General features: G+C 41.3%; 1 protein-coding gene across 1 annotated transcript; it reads left to right on the top strand.

Moving 5' to 3' along the window:
* Positions 1-1390: 1390 nt before the first annotated feature.
* LOC147150559 (guanylyl cyclase-activating protein 2-like) lies at positions 1391-10838 on the top strand. The gene is made up of 4 exons (XM_086025678.1): positions 1391-1728; positions 1827-1976; positions 2430-2526; positions 9072-10838. Exons 1-4 carry the CDS (start codon positions 1534-1536, stop codon positions 9191-9193), a joined length of 564 nt encoding a protein of 187 aa, XP_085881804.1. The 5' UTR covers positions 1391-1533; the 3' UTR covers positions 9194-10838.
* Positions 10839-19933: the final 9095 nt, after the last annotated feature.

Below are 19933 nucleotides of genomic sequence, written 5' to 3'. Positions count from 1 at the left end.
TTGCATTCCTCAACGGTAGTACTGTATTTTTATCTCATTAGTTAGACTACCCTGCTAAAAAAACAAAAGACAAAAACTGTGACTGTGTAGTGTGTTCGTGTTGGTCTTGCTAGTGGCCCTGCTAGTAGCTGATGAGACCAGCATGTAAACAAAACTAAACCATGCCGTTCTATGCTGTTTTTTTTCAGCAGGGTAGCCTATGCCTATTTCAAAATGTCAAATAAATAAAAATTTCAAAATGATGAAACCAGGAAAGTGATTTCGTGCCAACAAAGCATGTATCGTAAACTAGGCTCAGAGAGTCTGTGTGAATGAACCACTTTTGCTCTCACAACCTTCCGGTCGCCATTGTGTCAATTGTAAACACACACATCCCGAACCAAGCTGGACACATATCTGTCATATACCTCCATACTTTTATAATTCTGGAAGTCCTTCAATTCACAGAATGGGCTTGGGTAGAAAATGAGGTAGTGGACAAGATCGATGTAAATCACGATGGGCAGTGCTTGCGGGTCAGTAATCCAGTCTCTGTGTTGAAGTTTGTATGGGTCCAAATTGGCGCTCAAACACAATCTGTCGGCATACCGCACACTCTGCATATTTCTCCAGCGCAACAGAAGGTTTAAATCTACTAAAAACTTGTAGTCGCGTAAAGGTGTCCAAGTGACCAGCGTATGCGTTTGCAAGGAAAAATGCAAGGGATTGTGGGATATGTTATTATTTTTAGCACATACCTCGCAGCGGTCTTTTAGTGCTGGTGTTAGTTGTTTATCAATGAGGCTCATTTGCATAGAAATGGGCAATTTCTCTGTCAAATACTGTACATGCATATTACCTCATTTAAATATGCACACCGAGACGCATTCTGCACCTGTTTTGTGAATTTTACGCTATTTGTCCACTCCATTTTTACCGGCTAGCGCCACGCATAAACCACACAGTACTTTTGTGAATTTGCCCCATAGTTTCCACCGTTGATTAAATTGTTGGTGACTTACCATTACAACCCTCATAGATGTTTGACAGCATAAGACTTTTTTTTTTTTCAAACCACAAACCAGAATAATGTGGTAATTATAGCTTTCTTCCTGTTAACATAAATGTGACCAATAAGAGAGAAGAGCAATGTCATGGTGGTTTGTGTTGATGCATTTTGTGCTTGTATGAGCACATAAATAGGATTTGATTTGCATTCAACAATTATCTCTGAGACTTACAGATGGATCTTTTTAACAGCACAGTCAGGGATTTGGTAATGACCGATACAATAAGCTGAATTTCTGTATTGTATGAACCAACCCAGGAAGGTAATTGGGTAGACTTCCCAGCATACATCTTGTCAGGCAGCGATGAATTGGTCAGTGAGTTAATCCGCTTGTCTTCTTAAGAGCCTACCTTGCCGCTAACTGCTAAGAGAGAACCTGGACATGCTGTTTGACTGAGTTGTTGTAGTCCATGTCTTTGTGACCTGGAGACATCATAGCATTTTCAGCAGCCTTTGCTTTCTTTTTTTCAAGGCAAATCAAGGCCATGGGACAGGAAGAAAGCCACAGCGAGGAGATGGATTTAGCACAGATTCAGGAGCTGTGCATAATTTTCATGAAGGAGTGTCCAAGTGGTGCATTGCATTTACATGAGTTTAAGAGGATCTTTGGAGTACCCAGCACCTCTGCAGACGAGTCTCTCTTCATTGAAACAATATTCCGCTCATTTGACACCAATCAGGTAAAATAAGCAAAACAGAACGATACGTTGCAATGAATTGTAATAATCTTGGTAAATGCGCCCACCTCCTTGTTTGTAAATTTCTGTTTTGATCACAGGACAATGCACTTGATTTCCTGGAGTATGTTGCAGCGCTTCATTTGATTTTACGAGGGAACCTTGAGGATAGGCTCAAGTGGTCTTTCAAGATGTATGACAAGGATGGGAATGGCAAATTAGACCGGCAAGAGGTTAAACGGATAATAAGGGTAAGTCAAATCACATGCCATAACCACGCCACTATGGTTTGGGTTTTGTCAGCAAGTGAATTATTAAAATAGTTTGTCATTATGTGTTATGTCAATATGAAAATGTTTCATAATGTTAATCCTTCCAGAGTGATTATTGAACTGCCCTAAACAGCTTAAGGTTGTAAGGTCACATACTGGTTGGTTCACTTAATTGGATGAGAAGTTAGGTTAGGTCCTGCTATATCTGGCTGAACTTTATGGTAAGCCTCTAAACCCAAATCAAATTAGCCCACCACCATAGAAACTGATTTACTTAAACATAAATAGTACTAATTGTTTTAACCTATAATAGATTTGGCTTTACAACATTTCAAAACTTCTGATAAGAAATTGTTATTACTATAAAACATGTCAGCAATGCAACGTATGCTTGTGTGTGTGTGTGTGAGACCTATTTTATATATCACGCAGATTCTTTACAAAATCAAGCTCCAAACAACTGATGTGGATTTGACGCCATCTGAAATATGTGACAGAATCTTTGAACTGGTTGACCAGAATAGCGATGGTAAGGAATCACTCATTTGAGAAACAGTAGCACAAGTTTTTATGACTACATTGGTGGTGTATCTTGTGGTGGTGTTTTATTTAATTGAATTGAAAACATGTGTTCAATAAATTGCTGAACATTTCAACCAAAAAATAGCAGTTGTGAAGAGCACACTTGTGCTTCTTTTTTCCTCATTTACACAAATGCAAAGAAGCCTGAATTATTTGATTAAATTCTAAATAATCTTAAACTTATCCCTTAAACTTTTGTTCATATGGTAATTCACTGCATCCAGTAGTGTTTCTTAAAAGGGAAATTGGCATTTCATTTTCTTATGACTTAAAGGAAGGGCTTAATGACTACTGTATTACGATGTTGTGACGTGAAACATAAACAAAAACTTACAATTTACTTCTTGTTTTGTATCATAACAGCAACTTCTCCTTTTCTGTTCTTTTGTTTCTAAAATCGATCGAAAAATTAGCCACAAGTAACTTATGCTAAAGGCAGTTTAAAGGTGAGCCACTTTTCCTTCACTTTTTCAAGTGCAACCTTTCTTGCAAGTACATCCGGATAATCTTGCTTGGTTAATGTGGGAAAGGAAAGTTACTAAGAAGAAATGAGAATCCGAAAAGGCCTTAACTGCTGTTATCGCTGATGCAATGCATGATAGGATCTGATTAGAATCTTGAGCTACGTGCGTTAGTGCCTCCTGTTGGGTCAGTGCGATATCAGAAGTTTAATAATTATAGTTGTGTGTAATTTTCATTCAGAGGCGGGTTACATGGGGAGTCCAGACTCAGTGTTACAGGGCACTGACCCATGTTCACCAAACCGCCAATGAACCAAATGTTGCCTTTTTACGGCATGTTTGGTACATGAACTGAAGTTTAAGTAGATGCCACATCTTAACTAGGGGTAATGCCATTGAATTGTAAGATTTCCCCTTGCCAACCTATTAGGACAAGTGTAATAACAATGAAAATGTTATTAAGCTATTATTATGTGATAAATGTTACTATTAATCCCACAATCATTAATAATAATAAATAAATAAATATGTTTATTTTGAAAAGATGACAAGTAAACTGTACTTTTTTTTCGAAAAAATAAATATAAGGGAACCATTCGGGTGATATTCTAAGAAATTACACCAAAATAAAAAATACACTAACAATAAAGATCTCTTAATTTTGTAAATTATTAAGACACTGAAATCTTTTAACACTCAGCAGCAACAGCCTATGACATGTCATGTCATGTCATCTTCCAAACCGCTTATCCTATACAGGGTCGCGGGGAGTTGCTGGAGCCTATCCCAGCCGTCAATGGGCGAAGGCAGACTACACCCCGAACTGGTCGCCAGCCAGTCGCAGGGCACACATAGACACTGTCACTGAGCGGGAATCGATCCCACGCTGCCCGCACACAACTCAGGCGTGTGTACCACTACACTATCAGCGGACCAGCCTATGACACATCTAAGTATTCAGGTTAAAGCCAAGTTGTCCTTACAGTACATATATACACTTTTTGTGATGAGTAAAAATACATACAATAACAGTTACAATTATTGCTAACTATATTAAAACTATTTTTACAATGAAAAAATACAGTAACTTTAATAAGTCTTTATGAAATTGTATACACTTTTTAAGCATTGAAATATTTGAATCTTCAACAGCATATTGTAACAAATTGGGTTATCTGTGTTGTGGTCGGATTTGGGTGTTGCTGAGTTGTGATGTTTCCGAGGTTCATGAATGCATCGTACGAAAACGAGTGGAGCAGTGGAGAAAGAAGAACGCGAGCAGTTGTACTTGGATTAATAAAAACGTGATAATTAAACTACATCTGACGGCGTGTTCCTGGAAGACGCTACAATATGATAAATCTTGCTGTTTAAGTTTAATGTTTTTGCTCCCTCGTCTAAGAAATATTCCCAGTCGGATGATGCCATGCATGTTAGACTTGCTACTTGCCGCCCATCTTAAGTAGCAATGTCGGCACACAACTTTCGGACTTAACCACGTACCTTTCCCCATCACCGATTTTAACAGGACAGCCAGAATGTTCCCAAACAGGAGACCGCAGTGTACGGGGGACCTTCGAGCTCTGGCTCTTTTCTGGCTCTCACTGTTGTGCCCCCACTGTCCTCTCCCGCATGCAACAGTCGTGCATGAGCTCTCGCTAATAAGTGGACCGAACATGCCATACCAAAATGTATTAATACACCCACGTGTACTGTTACTTTAATGTTTGTTTTTTAATATATATATATATATATATATATATATATATATATATATATATATATATATATTTATATTTATATATTAATATATATATTCAATATATTTATATATATATATATATATATATATATATATATATATATATATATATATATATATATATATATATATATATATATATATATATATATATTAGGGCTGTCAAAATCGAGATTAATTTAAATTTCATAACGCAAAAAAAATTTTTTAATCCTTCTCTTCGCACCCTTTCTGGAGTGACAGAGACCATGGGGAAAAGAGCTTCAGGCTACCAAATCGAATCTATGGACAGTAAGGTCAGGCTTCCTCTACCATGTCTTGTGGAATGCAATGACATCCCCAACAACAGATCTGAGATCCCAACACCCAATGCTGCAACCAACCAACCCCATCTGAAATCAATTGCTCATCTCATCCTAATACTCGAACAGAGCGGACCCATTATGCTTCTTCTTAGGTGAGACATCATTGCGGCCCACAAAGTTCGCAAGCAGATAAATGGCCCTAGAGATGCACCTTACGCCCAGAAGCTTTACCTGGGATGGGTGATTGTCGGGAACGTTTGCTTGGGAGGTGTTCACAAGCCAGAGACAGTAAATGCCCTGTATACGAGGACGACAGAACAGAAACATCTCTCCATCTTCGAACCCTGCCCAAACATCTTTCAGGTGAAAGAGAGGCGCAGTCAGCTCCAGGGTATCAATCATCTTAAACTAAAGTCAACAGAGAAACTTACCTGCAGTGTAGGAGCCGAGCAGTTGGGCTCCACTGTGTTTCAACAGACAAAGGATGGTAACAAGGTGGCTCCATCTATTGACGACATTTCATTCCTGAAAATCATGGAAAAGAACTTAAAGAAAGATAAAAACAACAGCTGGGTAGCTCCGCTGCCATTCAAGTCACCAAGGCGTCGTCTTCCTGACAACAAGGTCCAAGCTTCAAACAGACTCTCATCCCTAAAACGGAGTCTCGACAGAAAGCCAGTGATGAAAGAGCATTTCCTCACCTTTATGGAAAAAGTGTTCCGGAATAAACATGCAGAAGTCGCATCTCCTTTGAAGGAAGGAAAAGAGCGCTGGTACTTGCCGACCTTGGGCGTGTACCATCCAAAGAAACCCAAAAATATCCGTGTGGTGTTCAACTTAAGCGCCCAGCATGGAGCAGTCTTATTAAACAATTTACTGTTGACCGGGCCAGACCTCAACAATACCCTGCTCCTCAGGTTCCAGTGGACATCGAACAAATGTTCCACTGCTACCTCGTCAGACAAGAGGACCGCAACTTCCTGAGGTTCCTGTGGTTCAGAAACAACGACCCATCCCCGGACATTGTTGAGTACTGCATGAGGGTCTATGTATTTGGGAACAGCCCCTCCCCTGCAGTGGCCATCTACTGCTTTCGGCAGAGTGCAGAGGAAGGCGACCCCGATGTTAAACAGTTCGTCAATTGAGACTTCTACGTGGACGATGGCTTGAAGTAATTCCCTACAGTAAAAGCACCAGTGGACTTGCTCAAGAGAACGCCAGACACTGTCAAAATCAAATTTGCGATTACATAAAATCACCTCAAACGAAAGAGAAGTAATGAGGCGTTCCCATCCCGAGACCATGCGACTGGCTTCAAAGACCTGGATCTCGGTTCTGATGCTCTTCCCATGCAGCGCAGTCTGGGCCTCAACTGGGACCTGATGTCTGACACCTTTACCTTCAAGTTGAGTGATGAAGAGAAACCTTTTACACGCCGAGGCGTCCTATCTACTGTGAACAGCATCTACGATCGTTTGGGTTCATCGCCCCAGTCACGATTCAAGGTAAAGCAATCCTCCGACAGCTGACAAACAATCACAGTGACTGGGACTCTCCCCTCCCACATGAGATGGAAGAGTCATGGATCACACGGCGATCCTCTTTAGACAACCTTGTCAGTCTCCAGATACCTCGGACCTATGCAGGAACGTCCCTCTCTGAAATGTCACGCAGAGAGTTATGCATCTTTTGAGATGCTTCAACTATGGCGATTGGTGCTGTCTCAGACTGACAGATGCATAAGGCACAATTCATGTAGGTTTTCATCATGGGAAAGGCTAAGTTGGCTATTTCATATTACTGATTACGCAATATGTTTTTGGATTTGTCAGTTTCACCCTTTCAATTATCAATAAACCTGGAGTCAATTGGTCAGAGTCTTGATGAGCGGAAGGTGTTGAGCTTACTGCCTACGTGTTCAGTGAACTTTAGGAGGGCAGGATAATACTTTGTTTTGAAGCTCTTTGAAAAGTGTATCCGTTTCATTGAAAATGTCCTCATATGTCATAAGAAGAAAGCAGGTTGATGCTTTTGACAGCCACCGATCGTACCCTGCTGCTGTCATCAGCGTGTCATTATCCCAACTGTCAGGATTTTCTATAATAACATTAAACAAAGCGCGCAGATCATTTTGGTGCATGCTTATTGTCTGCAACAGTCTAGAGTTATAGTTCCATCTTGTCTGCGGTTGCCCTGGGCAAACACCTCTTGACAACATCATCCAACAAGTGAGTGCGCTTTGTGGATTTTCTAATAAATGATGCTAGTTCTTCAGCAGTTATAAAAAAATGTTCGACACTCTGGCATGCACTTTGCTGAATGCGATAGCACCAAGTTTAGCTTGTGTGCGTAACAATGTGTAAATATGGCTTCGGGCACTTTTTCTTTAAATTTAGCTTGCACGCCATTCAGCTTTGAGGCTATCACGCCATTCAGCTTTGAGGCTATCACAGCAGCTACATCATAAGTCTGTGCTACAAGCTTTTCAACACAGTCATACTTCTCCAACACTCTCAGAACATAGTCAGCCAGAGCAGGTGCGCGTCTGTCCTCACTCACATCATCAAATCCCAAAAATGCCTCCTTCATCTCATAGTCTGCTTCAGTTTTAGTCACATACCGCAATATGACAGATATTTGAGTGTGTTTTGTGACGTCAGTGATCTCGTCGACTTCTACCGCAACAAATGGAGTTACACTGAGCTCCTTTTTAATGTAATTTCGAATAACATCACCAAGTGCTTTGATTAAATAATTCTGTATTCTAATTGACAAACCAGAAAATACAGTGGATGTTTCCAAGTGTTTAGCAAACCTGACATCGATTTCTGCAAAAGCATGCACGAGTTCAACATAATTGCCATGATTAGAAGAGTCTGTACTTTCATTATTTCCACGAAATGCTAGTTGCTGTTTGGCAAGGAAGCAGGTGGGATTGATGAGATATTTTAAAATCTCTCGGTTCTCCCTTACCTTTGCATTGTGAACGCTAATGTTAAGTCTTCGTTGTTCGTCCAATGCTAAGTCTATCCTGGAATTCCCAAACGATCTGGCTTTGAATATGATTGGTCGACTGCTCATGTTTTATGAGACTCCTTTGCAAGTTCTTCAAGTCACAATATCCCATCCGAGTCCAGTCATTGTCAATATTTGAGAAGAGCAGGCAGGAAAAGCAAAAAAGTCTGTTTTTCTCTGGACATCCACACAGCCAATCTTTTCGTGCTTACCATTCCGTTTGAAAAGAGCGGGTCTGCTGTCTTGTCGACTGAATCAAACCGTGTAGGTCCGGCGTTGGTCTTCCTTTATTTACGACCTCCTGCTTTGATCGAAAGTCCAGTTTAGAAAATTGTTGAAGTTTCAAAATGTAATCCTCCATTATATAGTAAGGCCAAGCGAGCGTGGAAAAAAAGAATGATGGATGGCTGCACTTGACCCGCTACCATACTGTAACTTTCTCACTTACTCTACGGCTAGCCTTTAGCCGCTTGGCCCGCTGCTACCCAGTCGTGCCCCCTACCGCGAGGCTGGAGAACTGCTAGCCTCAGACGTTGCCTTTTTCCACTGTTTTGAGATCGCACAGGTTAATAAAGACGTTAATAACTTGTCGATAAAAACAAATGTACATTTTTAGTTGATACAGTATACCAAAAGTACAAAACAAAACAAAAGAAAAAAATTTACAGCACAAAGATCCATATAAATGAAATATTTTCGGGTGGTGGGGGTTCATATTTTTTTTTCCTTTCAATTATGTCAGCCTCACCTGCCTCCACACATACATTGATACATGTTATATGTATATCTAATAAGTAAAACATTCTTGTAGTATGCTGATTTTCTCGGTTTAAATTCAGCATATATTTAAAATACAGGTTTATGGGGACTTTCTCAATATTAAATTATGAAAGCGTAAGATTCTTTAGTGAATTGAAGTCACTAATGTGCTTGTGCTTGTTTCACGCAGGTCAGATATCCTTATCAGAGTTCATGGAAGGAGCTCAGAAGGATGAATGGGTTATGAACCTGTTCAAGTTGGATGTCAACGCTTCGGGCTGGGTCATCCAAAATTGTGGAAAACTTCCATGATGGAAGTGGGTGGATCTTCAGTTTTGGTTCAAAAGTGACAGACATGCTGTCTTCATACCTTGACTTTGTCTGCTACCTCTACGTTGAGTTTCTTCTTCTCTGAAGAGGAAGGGCAGTGAACCTTTTTATTGCCTCAGTTTTGCAGTAATTTGGGCTGCTGGCTTGAAGGTCACAATCCTTGCTGTAGTCCTGACTTTTCTGTGAGCTCAGTTAGGCCCAATACTGGGAGGAAGTTTGCACTTGAATCCAGGACAATGAACTGTTATGATTGTACATATAAGATAAGATAAGATAAACTTTATTGTCCCAAATGGGAAATTTGACTTGGGCTTACTGCCCATAGCTGCCAATACAATACAACACACAAACACAAATCAATGAGTTTGAGTCAAGAGTTCAAGGTTGATGTTCGACGGAAATGAATACTAACTTCCTCAAAGCAATTACAAACAGAGTCTTCGTTATATTATGTAAAGTTCTAAAGTTAATTTGAATTACACTGTACTGTAAACTGTTTTAATTGTTCTAATCGCACACATTTGTGATAATATCACCAGGTACTCTGCGTTCGTACACCAGGAGTCCTCTGTTCGTTTATTTGGTGGGTTTGATTGTCTGTTCTTTTGTTGTTTTTGTTTTGTCGTCACTGTTTGGTTGTTTGGGAAGGTTTGTTTTACATTATGCCAATAGTGTGTGTACACTATTTAGGGGTGGTGCCTCCCATTGTAATCAGAACCAACTTATTTGGCAATCCGCAGCGCAACTATTGCAGATGAGTGAGTTGCAAAAAGCACAGCGCTAAAGAGCAATGATAAAACGTTATTTCTTATTTAATCAGTAGTATCCCTGATTTGACCAAGTGAAATCCTCAAAAGATCATTAGAAGAGTGGTAAGAATTATTGACTCACAGGTAAATGGTAGCAAATGGTTGGAGGTTCTCATCTCACAAGTTATCCTCTCACAGTTCAAAATCATGTACTGAATGTTTGATTCACTGACCGCTCTAAATCACCCTTTGGCGGAAATGGTCTAAATTGTGCTGCCAGTCCTGCGATTGACTGCTGATAAATTCAATCTGCCTCTCACCTTAGACCAGTGAGAAATTACCCGACCTGCACTGACTACACTGAACTGGACGAGTGGTATGGAAAGCAGTAAATGGAGGAGTGAATATTGAACTTGGCAGAAAAATGACATGAAGCATGTACTGTACCTTCAAACGACCTCAAAAACAATTGTTTTACATTCTCAGACAGTTTGAAAAGTGAAGAAATTTTAAATTCTCAGACAGTTTGAAGAATGAAGAAAATGTTGATTGTGTGAACATTATATACTGATTCCATATTTTACCTCATCCTTTTTTTTGGTTCAGTATCTGCAAGGCTAATCCTCTCAGCTACCTCTGCTGTCTTGCTTCTACAGTCATGACCAATGATAAACTTGTACAACACTGATAGAGTTTGAAGGAAAACAAAAATTGTAACAAACTATGTATGGTGGACATTTCCGCCATTGGTGTTATGACTGGTTGATACGTGATGTATCAATTGCTATACATTTGCCATGGTCCTTTTATGCTTTCTCCTTTGTTATGTCATATAGGCCTGATGTCTGTCAGTTTATAAAGTTTGGGTTACTCAGTGATACGTTGTCAATATGTCAAACCTTCTTCGAGTGAGGATGCAAACTTTCTTCTAGTTCTAGTTTCAGCTCTATGTAGATGCTTTGTATTTTAATTGATAAAGACTATTTACTCTACAACTTAAGTGTCATGTCTGCGTATGGGTCTAAATTCCGATCCTCACGTGACAATTGGCACACAAACATATTTTAAAATAATTTATCTGTGTCCCTACCACCCCCCTCCCAAACCAGCAAAGTGTGTTTTTGATCATTAAAGTGGAAATCAACCTAAACACATTTTTTATCAAGAATATGTTCCCAGCAGGCGGCACGGTGGTTGACTGGTTAGCATGTCCGCCTCACAGTTCAAAGGTCGTGGGTTCGATCCCGGCTCCGGCCTCCCTGTGTGGAGTTTGCATGTTCTCCCCGTGCCTGCGTGGGTTTCCTCCGGGTACTCCGGTTTCCTCCCACATTCCAAAAACATGCATGGTAAGTTGATTGGACTGTCAAAATTGCCCCTAGGTGTGATTGTGAGTGCGGATGTTTGTCTCTGTGTGCCCTGTGATTGGCTGGCAACCAATTCAGGGTGTCCCCCGCCTACTGCCCAAAGACAGCTGGGATAGGCTCCAGCACGCCCGCGACCTTGTGAGGATAAGCGGTATGGATAATGAATGAATGTTCCCAGCAGGCCCACTAGTTGAAACACGGCATTCTGATTAATATTGCGTTTGTGGAATATGAGTTAAGTACCAAAATCCACTTGTTAGCCATCTCAGGGGAGGCCATTTTGTCACTTCTGTCAACTCAGCGGCTCAGCTTCAGAAAACAGGTCAGCCGTGTTTGGTCGTTACCTTAGCCATGAGCAACTGTGATGCCGATAGAAGTGACAAAATGGCCGCACCCAGCGATGGCTAAAAATGGGTGGATTAAATCTTATTCCACAAATGCAATATTTATCAGAATGCCTTGTTTCAACTAGTGGGCTTGCTGGGAACGTATTCTTGAAAAAAAATGTTTGGCTTCCGCTTTAAACACTTGCATCGAATGCATTTTCATAAGGACAGATTTGGATCACATGCTGTGTGGATGTAATTTGTTTTGCCCTGGGGCGCGGAAGATATACTTTTTTCAAAAATCACTGTATAGTCATGGGTTTAGCTTTAATTTTCTGAATACTACGAGGAAAGAATTTACACTACTATTGCATAGCAAAAAATACTTTCCAGTTCTTTTAATTAATATTTTTACTATTTGTAGTAGGCCTAATATCATCATCATTGCTAAACTAATCCAAAATTCAACAAGAGCACAATATGTTTGACTTTTGGCAGGGGCGTAGTAATGTATATCTCTTGCGGTAACCCAAAAATGTTTTGCAATTTCTGTATATTGGATTTTTTTTCTCCAAGATGATCCACTGCAGCATCATTAGAGAAAAAGCAATGTCATGATAGTCCTCAGTCCTCCCAGTCCAGACTGTTGTCCTCTCCCTGTCCCCTTCCATCCTCCCTCCCTCCAATTCATCATTACCAACTGCTCAGTGTCCAAACTCCTCCTCTGCTTCCTCAGATCACCTCTCGTTCTCTCCAGCTCAGGTCAAGAAGTGGCTGGACCAACTCAAGCCAGGCAAGGCAAAGGGACCTGATAAAATTAGCCCCAAGCTTTTACTTAAAGAAGAGTTCAACCCAAACACATTTTTTTTCTAGAATATGTTCCCAGCAGGCCCACTAGTTGAAACACGGCATTCAGATTAATATTGCGTTTGTGAAATATGAGTTAAGCAGCTAAATCCACCCATTTTTATTTTATTATTCATTTCTGTCAACTAAAAATGACATCACAATTACCCAGGGGGCTCAGGGAACCACCAATCACAGCTCGCCTGTTTTCTAGAGCTGAGCCCTGAGACACTGTGATGTCATTTTCAGTCGACACAAGTCACAAAATGGCAGACCCCAGAGATGGCTAAAAACAGGTGAATTAACACTGTTAACACTTAACACTGTCAGGTCGTTAACTGAGCCCTAAGCCTTTTTCATGTCATTTTCATTCATTTCATTTAATTTCATTTTCAGTTCTGAAAATGACATCACAGTATCAGCGTTTGTGAAAATGTTCTGAAAATGACATCACAGTGTCTCAGGGCTCAGGTAAGGACCAATCACAGCTCACTTGTTTTCTGAAGCTGGGCCATGATTGGTCATTATCTGAGCCCTGAGACACTGTTATGTCATTTTCAGTTGACAGAAGTGACAAAATGGCTTCCCCCTGAGATGGCTAAAAACGGATGGATTTTGCTGCTTAATTTATATTCCACAAACGTAATATTAATCAGAATGCCTTGTGGGCCTGCGCAGAACATATTCTGGAAAAAAATATGTTTGGGTTGACTTCATCTATAAAGGTTGTTGCTTGTTTGGGTTGACTTCCACTTTAACCCTTGCATTACTAGATGGACTCACAAGTGAGCCTGCATACTATTGAAAAAAAAACATTTGGATTGACTTCCCCTTTAAGTAAACTCATTTATTTTGTTGCCATAGTTATGATGCCCTCCAGAAGCTCAGATCTCCTCGTGCCTGAACACAACTTAAGTGCTCTCCAGTGGCATCCCCAACTGGCAAAAGTATTTAAGTGACAACCATTCAAGGCCAATCACCTATTACTATTCAGAGGTGTCAAAAAGTACACATTCATTATTCAAGCATAAGTATATATATTGGGATTAAAAAATACTTTAGGTGAAGTTGAAGCATCAATTTAATTATTAATTAATCTTGCTTTCATGGAATAATAATTAATCAGATGAATACACACCAAAGATTTTCACTTGACTTTAAGGACAAAAGTGTATAGAGTGTCTTATGTATGAGGCCTAGACTCACACTCACCACTGACACAAACGCAGGAAGTCCAAACATTGGCGGGACTGACGAGCCCATTTAAGAAAGGCTCTTTCGCGCTTGAGATGTCAGGTGACTTTTTTGCGGTTCAGTAAAAAACATGTTTTTCTTCATTACTTATTAGTGGACAATGTGGGACCATACAAATTTACAGTGAGAACTAAATGTGATAAAAATGTGCTAAAATAAAAGTAATTACGCGTCTAATTGTACCATGTGAATCCCACGTGGTGGGGAGGGGCTATCATCGATCACGTAGCATAATTTCCTAAGTCATTTTTCAATATTTTTGGAAAACAAAAAAGAACACAATTGTTAGAACACACATTGGATGTTGGTCTTTTTCCTGTCGCTTACTTGTTCACCCATTTTTGTTAAAATATCAATTTTTAAAAAAAAAATACCAATGTGTAGGAATGTGACAACGGACTTGTTTCTGTCATTTTTCGTGAGGTGATTTTCGGGTGATCACGTCACACAGGTGTGTTTTGCACTCCACTACGAATATTTAGCTCTGGCTTGTCAAAAATATGTTTTCCATGTCTATTTTTAGAAATTATGTACAGCGTAATCTCTTCAGTCGCCTTGTTTTCAATTTGATGATTTTCATGCAGTACAAGTCCGTAGAGTTGCACCAGTGAATATTTCACGACATAGGGTATATGATGTGTTTATTTAATTACACTCTTCAGCATGATCAAAGTGCTACAAGAGTGCTACCTTCTTAGATGCCAGAATAGTTAGCTTGTGAGGTATTAATACTTAGTCAACTTCCTCTACTGTTTGGACATTGTCCTAAAAGGCAACATGTTTTGTTTTTCAGTTTTTTTATGACTCCCTGAGTAAACGTGTTTGTCACGGGATATTGGCCAAGTTCCAATAGCACAACTAACAACATTTCGATGGGGTTTCCTTGTCTGTTCAATGTCCTTTAATTGCACAGACACGTGAACCACTTTAGACAGCAAGATTTCATGTGTCACCAATTTTGTCATTTGTTCCATATAATTAATCACACTTCAATACACGCTTCAGAAATTCCATCCTGAATTGCTCGACACACGCTTAGAAGCCTCGGCACATTTGTGTCAGTCAGCTTCAGACTAGCCATCGAGTTCAGGATTTTAGCCTCTGAAAGTGGATGGAATGAGGCTGGACAAAAAAAACAGCTTTTGTATGTGGATTGTCCAAGGAGCTTCAAGATCAGCTGTCTACTCGGGATGAGCCAGGGTCTCTTGAGCAGTTAATCTCTTTACTGACTCGGATTGACAATCGTATCAGAGAACGCTGTCGGAGTGCAAGACCTGCCCACCCCTTCTCTTCACGTGCTGCTGCTCCTCGACTGGTCACCCGACCTTTTGCGTGCCCAGAGACACTTGCTTCCGCTGGGGAAGAACCCATGCAACTTGGCAGAACCCGCCTCTCCCAGGAGGAACGCAACCGGCGAGTTGCGCATGGTCTTTGTCGTGTTCGTGTTTGATAATGATAGAGGAGGCTTGCTCTTGCAGCTGATGCTCATTTATTTTGTACTTCGTCTCATGCCATAACAGTTAACAATTTAGCAATCCTAGTTCTTATTCTACTGCTGCATCACACATCACACAGTGTTAGACTTAACAGCAGCGACACAGTGGTTACACCAATCATAACATCCCCCTTTTCTTTGAGATGATGTGGTCAACAATGCACATAGTTCCGAAACAATCGTTTTTTTTTTTTTACATGGGTTCTTTGTGACAACCATGGAGTTGACCCAATCTGTAGGCTTTTGAACCTATCATCCTGTCCAGTTCTTGTTTGAGGGCTTCACGCAGTGGAGCTGGGACCCTACGTGGTGCATGCACCACTGGCTGGCGCCTTCCTTTAGCTGTATTTTATAAGTAAAGTGCAGTGTACCAAAACCTTTGAACACATCAGAGCAATTTTGTATAGCATTAGTGTCACATTTTGAATCTGTCTCAATATAGTACACTCTTTTCACTAGCCCTAACTCTTCACAGCTCTTGTCACCCAACAGTGATTCACATTTGTCACTCACCACAAAAAAGTGTACATTGTGCACTTTACCTTTCACTTCGACATTCAGTTTACAGGTACCTAAACACTCTATAGGTTGGCCATTGTAATCTTTCAACCCTGAACTCTTCCTGTGTATTTTTGGCTTCACCTGCATTACAGCTACATCAGACATACTAAGGAGATTTGCACCAGTATCCAGTCTCATTGGCACTGTAGTCCCATTAATCAACAGAGAAGTTATCCATTTATCATAATTTTTGTTGCTGTTGTCTTCTCCTCCTTCATTTTCACAGTTTACCATGCCAACAAAGAAAGTGTCATTTAAATCTGTGTCCTCCACCACATTCACGTGTTTGTCTCTCTTAGCCTCTTTCTTTTTGGTGAAACATTGTTTGGCAAAGTGATTCTTCCCATGGCAGCTGGAGCATTCTTTACCAAACGCTGGACATTGCTTTGGCTTGTGCTGTGATCCACAACGCTTGCATAAAAACGTGGCGTCGTCGGTCCGCTGTGCAGTCCGAGCCGACTGGCGACGTCTCCCTATCTGAGATGACACAGCCCCAATCGGTGCTCCTTCGCTCATGGGTGGCGCTACACTTGACATCTCGCTGAACGTTTTCATATGCTTCAGGGACAGTTCGCTTGCTTGGCAAATTTTATATTTCAAATATCTTTATTGAGCTTTTCAAATAAACATTCCCACAAAACAAGACAGAAAAAAAACAAAAAAAAAACAAATGGGTGGTGGGATTTCACATAGCCATTAGTGAATCAGTGGTACACTAAACAAGCAGGAAGGGCAAGACATGAGGTAACATCAACAGTGTTCAAGTGCAATACCAACCCCCATTATATATATATATAGTAATAATGATAATGATAATGGTTGCGCGGCACGGTGGTCGACTGGTTAGCACGTCCGCCTCACAGTTCAGAGGTCGTGGGTTCGATCCCGGCTCCGGCCTCCCTGTGTGGAGTTTGCATGTTCTCCCCGTGCCTGCGTGGGTTTTCTCCGGGTACTCCGGTTTCCTCCCACATTCCAAAAACATGCATGGTAAATTGATTGGACTCTCTAAAATTGCCCCTAGGTGTGATTGTGAGTGCGGATGTTTGCCTCTGTGTGCCCTGCGATTGGCTGGCAACCAATTCGGGGTGTCCCCCGCCTACTGCCCAAAGACAGCTGGGATAGGCTCCAGCACGCCCCGCGACCCTTGTGAGGATAAGCAGTATAGATAATGGATGGATGGATGGATAATAGTTGCGGCACGGTGGTCGACTGGTTAGCACGTCCGCCTCACAGTTCAGAGGTAGTGGATTCGATCCCGGCACCGGCCTCCCTGTGTGGAGTTTGCATGTTCTCCCCGTGCCTGCGTGGGTTTTCTCCGGGTACTCTGGTTTCCTCCCACATTCCAAAAACATACATGGTAGGTTCATTGGACTCTCTAAATTGCCCCTAGGTGTGATTGTGAGTGCGGATGTTTGTCTCTGTGTGCCCTGCGATTGGCTGGCAACCAATTCAGGGTGTCCCCCGCCTACTACCCGAAGACAGCTGAGATAGGCTCCAGCACGCCCCGCGACCCATGTGAGGATAAGCGATATTGATAATGGATGGATGGATAATAATAGTTAATAACAAAAAAGATTGGCAGCACATCACCCACAGAGATAAGTTTTGTGTTGTTGTAAGCTTGTTATCAGGGCTAATTCATGCTCATGGCCATAGCAAAGCATACCTCATGGTAAATTGGTTTGAGTGTCATGGAAGTATGTCAAAAAAGGATCCGATGTCTCATGGAATTTTAACCTTGATCTGCTCATAGAAAAACGCAACATCTCCAGTTTGAGACAGGACATTGTATCTTGACGGCACTGGTCAAGCGTGGGTAGGGCAGCACCCTTCCACCTCAGTTCGTCTAGCGAAGAGCAGAGCGAGAGTGATCATGCGGCATTCCGTAAAGGTCAGACGACTGTTATCTTACCCAACAACACCGAACGGAGCGTCGTGCCAGCATTTATATTTTACTTTAATATCATAGATAAAGTATGAAAAACGTCATGCCAGAATTTTTTAAGTTTGGGACACATCCAGTACATATGCATCAGAGTAGCATTGCTTAGTTTGCACTTGTCGCATGTTGGGGTTATATCAGGGTAAATACTGGACAATTTAACTTTCGACATATGAGCTCTGTGTACCACTTTGAATTGACTGAAGCAGTGTCTAGCACAGATTGAGGATTTATGTATGGAAAAGAGAATGGAGTTCCACAGGCCATTAGGAGTGTACCCCAAATCCTTTTCCCAGGCCACCTTACTCTTGTCAAGTACTGAGCATAATGGGTATTTGAGGGGAAACTGGGCACATTGGAGCGAACATAGTCCTCGACCTGTAGGTACCAAAAGAAGTGAGTTTTGGGTATATGATATTTCTCAGTCAGTTGCGTAAAGGAAACAAACAGTCCATCTTTGAAAATGTCAGCAAATGACTTGATACCCTTTATATGCCACGTCCGGAAGGTAGAATCAGAGCGAGAGGGGATAAAAAAGTGGTTAGAGGCAATCGGACTCAGGAGGGAGAAGAGTTTGTATTTAAAGTAGCTCCTAAATTGGATCCATATCCGAAGAGTATGACGTACCACTGAATTATCCAAAGATTTTGGTAGGGGGCACTCGAGTGGTGCCCCAAGAAGGGCAGGAAGCGAGAGGTCTCCACAAGAGTTTAGCTCCAGAGATGTCCAGGCTGGACTGTCAGGATGAAGGTAAAAGCGAGTCCAAAAGGCAATACAACGGATATTGGCAGCCCAGTAGTAGTGTCGAAAGTTAGGAAGCCCCATACCTCCGTCCCTTTTAGGTCTCTGGAGCACAGCCCTGCTGACCCGCGGCCTCTTACCTTGCCATATGTATGAGGAAACAATGAAATCCAGAGAGACAAATAAGGTTCTTGGAATAAGTACTGGGACACTCTGGAATAAATATTTAAACTTTGGGAGTATTTTCATTTTTATGGAGTTTATTCGACCGGCGAGCGATAATGTTAAAAGGGACCACTGTGAAAGTGAAGTTCTGACCTGGGTTAACAGAGTAATGAAATTGTCTTTTAGTAGATTCTTAATTTACCGGGTAATAACCACTCCTAAATACGCAAACCGTCTCTCTTCAATGTGAAATGGAATGTTACTATAAACTAAGTCTAACGTCTCTCTATTAACTGGAAACAGTTGGTTATGCATGTTGATCTTATAACCAGATATAGAACCAAATCGGTGAAGCAAGAAGACAGCTGCTGGAAGAGAGGTATTAGGATCTAACACATACACAAGTAGATCGTCTGCATAAAGAGATACCCTATGTTCTGTATCTCCCCTCCAAATGCCTGAGATACTCTGGCCGTTCCGAAGAGCAATTGCGAGTGGTTCAATTGCTAATTCAAACAGAATAGGGCCCAGTGGACAGCCCTGCCGGGTTCCACGGCCTAGTACAAAAGACTGAGAAATTATACTATTCGTCTGAACTCTAGCAATAGGAGAGGTGTATAATAATTTAATGGCAGCTATAATCGTTGGACCTAATCCGAAATACTCCAAAACTTTAAACAGATACTTCCACTCGACGCGATCAAATGCTTTCTCGGCATCTAGCGAAACAACACATTCAGGGGTATTGGTAGGGCTTGAATATAAGACATTAAATAAGCGTCGAGTGTTGAAGAAGGAGTGTCGATTCTTGATAAAGCCAGTCTGATCATGCGCTATTACTAAGGGGTGACTTCCTCCAACCCATGTGCCAGGGCTTTAGCGAGGACTTTCACATCTGTGTTCAGCAGGGAGATTGGCTTGTATGAAGCACAGTGTGTAGGATCCTTACCCTTTTTAGCAATGACAGTTATCCGAGCCTCATTCATTGACTGGGGGAGTGTGGTGACAGCAAAGTTGAAAATGTCTTGAAGAAACTGGCCGGGAAGCCGTCAGGGCCAAGAGATTTCCCGGATTGCAAGGATGATATAGCTAAAGCTATCTCCGCCTGGGACAGTGGAACCTCCATATTCTCCACCAACTCTGCTGGGATGGTAGGGGTGGGCAGAGGCTCAAGAAAAGCCTCAATAGCTGCGTCATCGTCATCACGTAGTTGTGACCTATGCAGTTGAGAGTAAAAGTTTTTAAAGGTGCCATTTATTTCAGTGGGGTCCAAAGTGGT

The sequence above is a fragment of the Filicampus tigris genome, chromosome 3 (genome assembly GCF_054856515.1).
Source record: "Filicampus tigris isolate MCC_2025a chromosome 3, RoL_Ftig_1.0, whole genome shotgun sequence".
In the NCBI taxonomy this organism is placed as follows: Eukaryota; Metazoa; Chordata; class Actinopteri; order Syngnathiformes; family Syngnathidae; genus Filicampus; species Filicampus tigris.
Note: the sequence above shows the minus strand (reverse complement) of the source record. Positions and strands in the feature narration are given on the sequence as shown.

What these genes read in the sequence shown, in the direction of transcription:
- LOC147150559 (XM_086025678.1), top strand. Translation starts at nt 1,534, where the DNA reads ATGGGACAGGAAGAAAGCCACAGCGAGGAGATGGATTTAGCACAGATT. An exon ending in AGGTTAAACGGATAATAAGG is followed by an intron (nt 1,977 to 2,429) that starts GTAAGTCAAATC and finishes TATATCACGCAG; the next exon opens with ATTCTTTACAAAATCAAGCT. An exon ending in GGTTGACCAGAATAGCGATG is followed by an intron (nt 2,527 to 9,071) that starts GTAAGGAATCAC and finishes TGTTTCACGCAG; the next exon opens with GTCAGATATCCTTATCAGAG.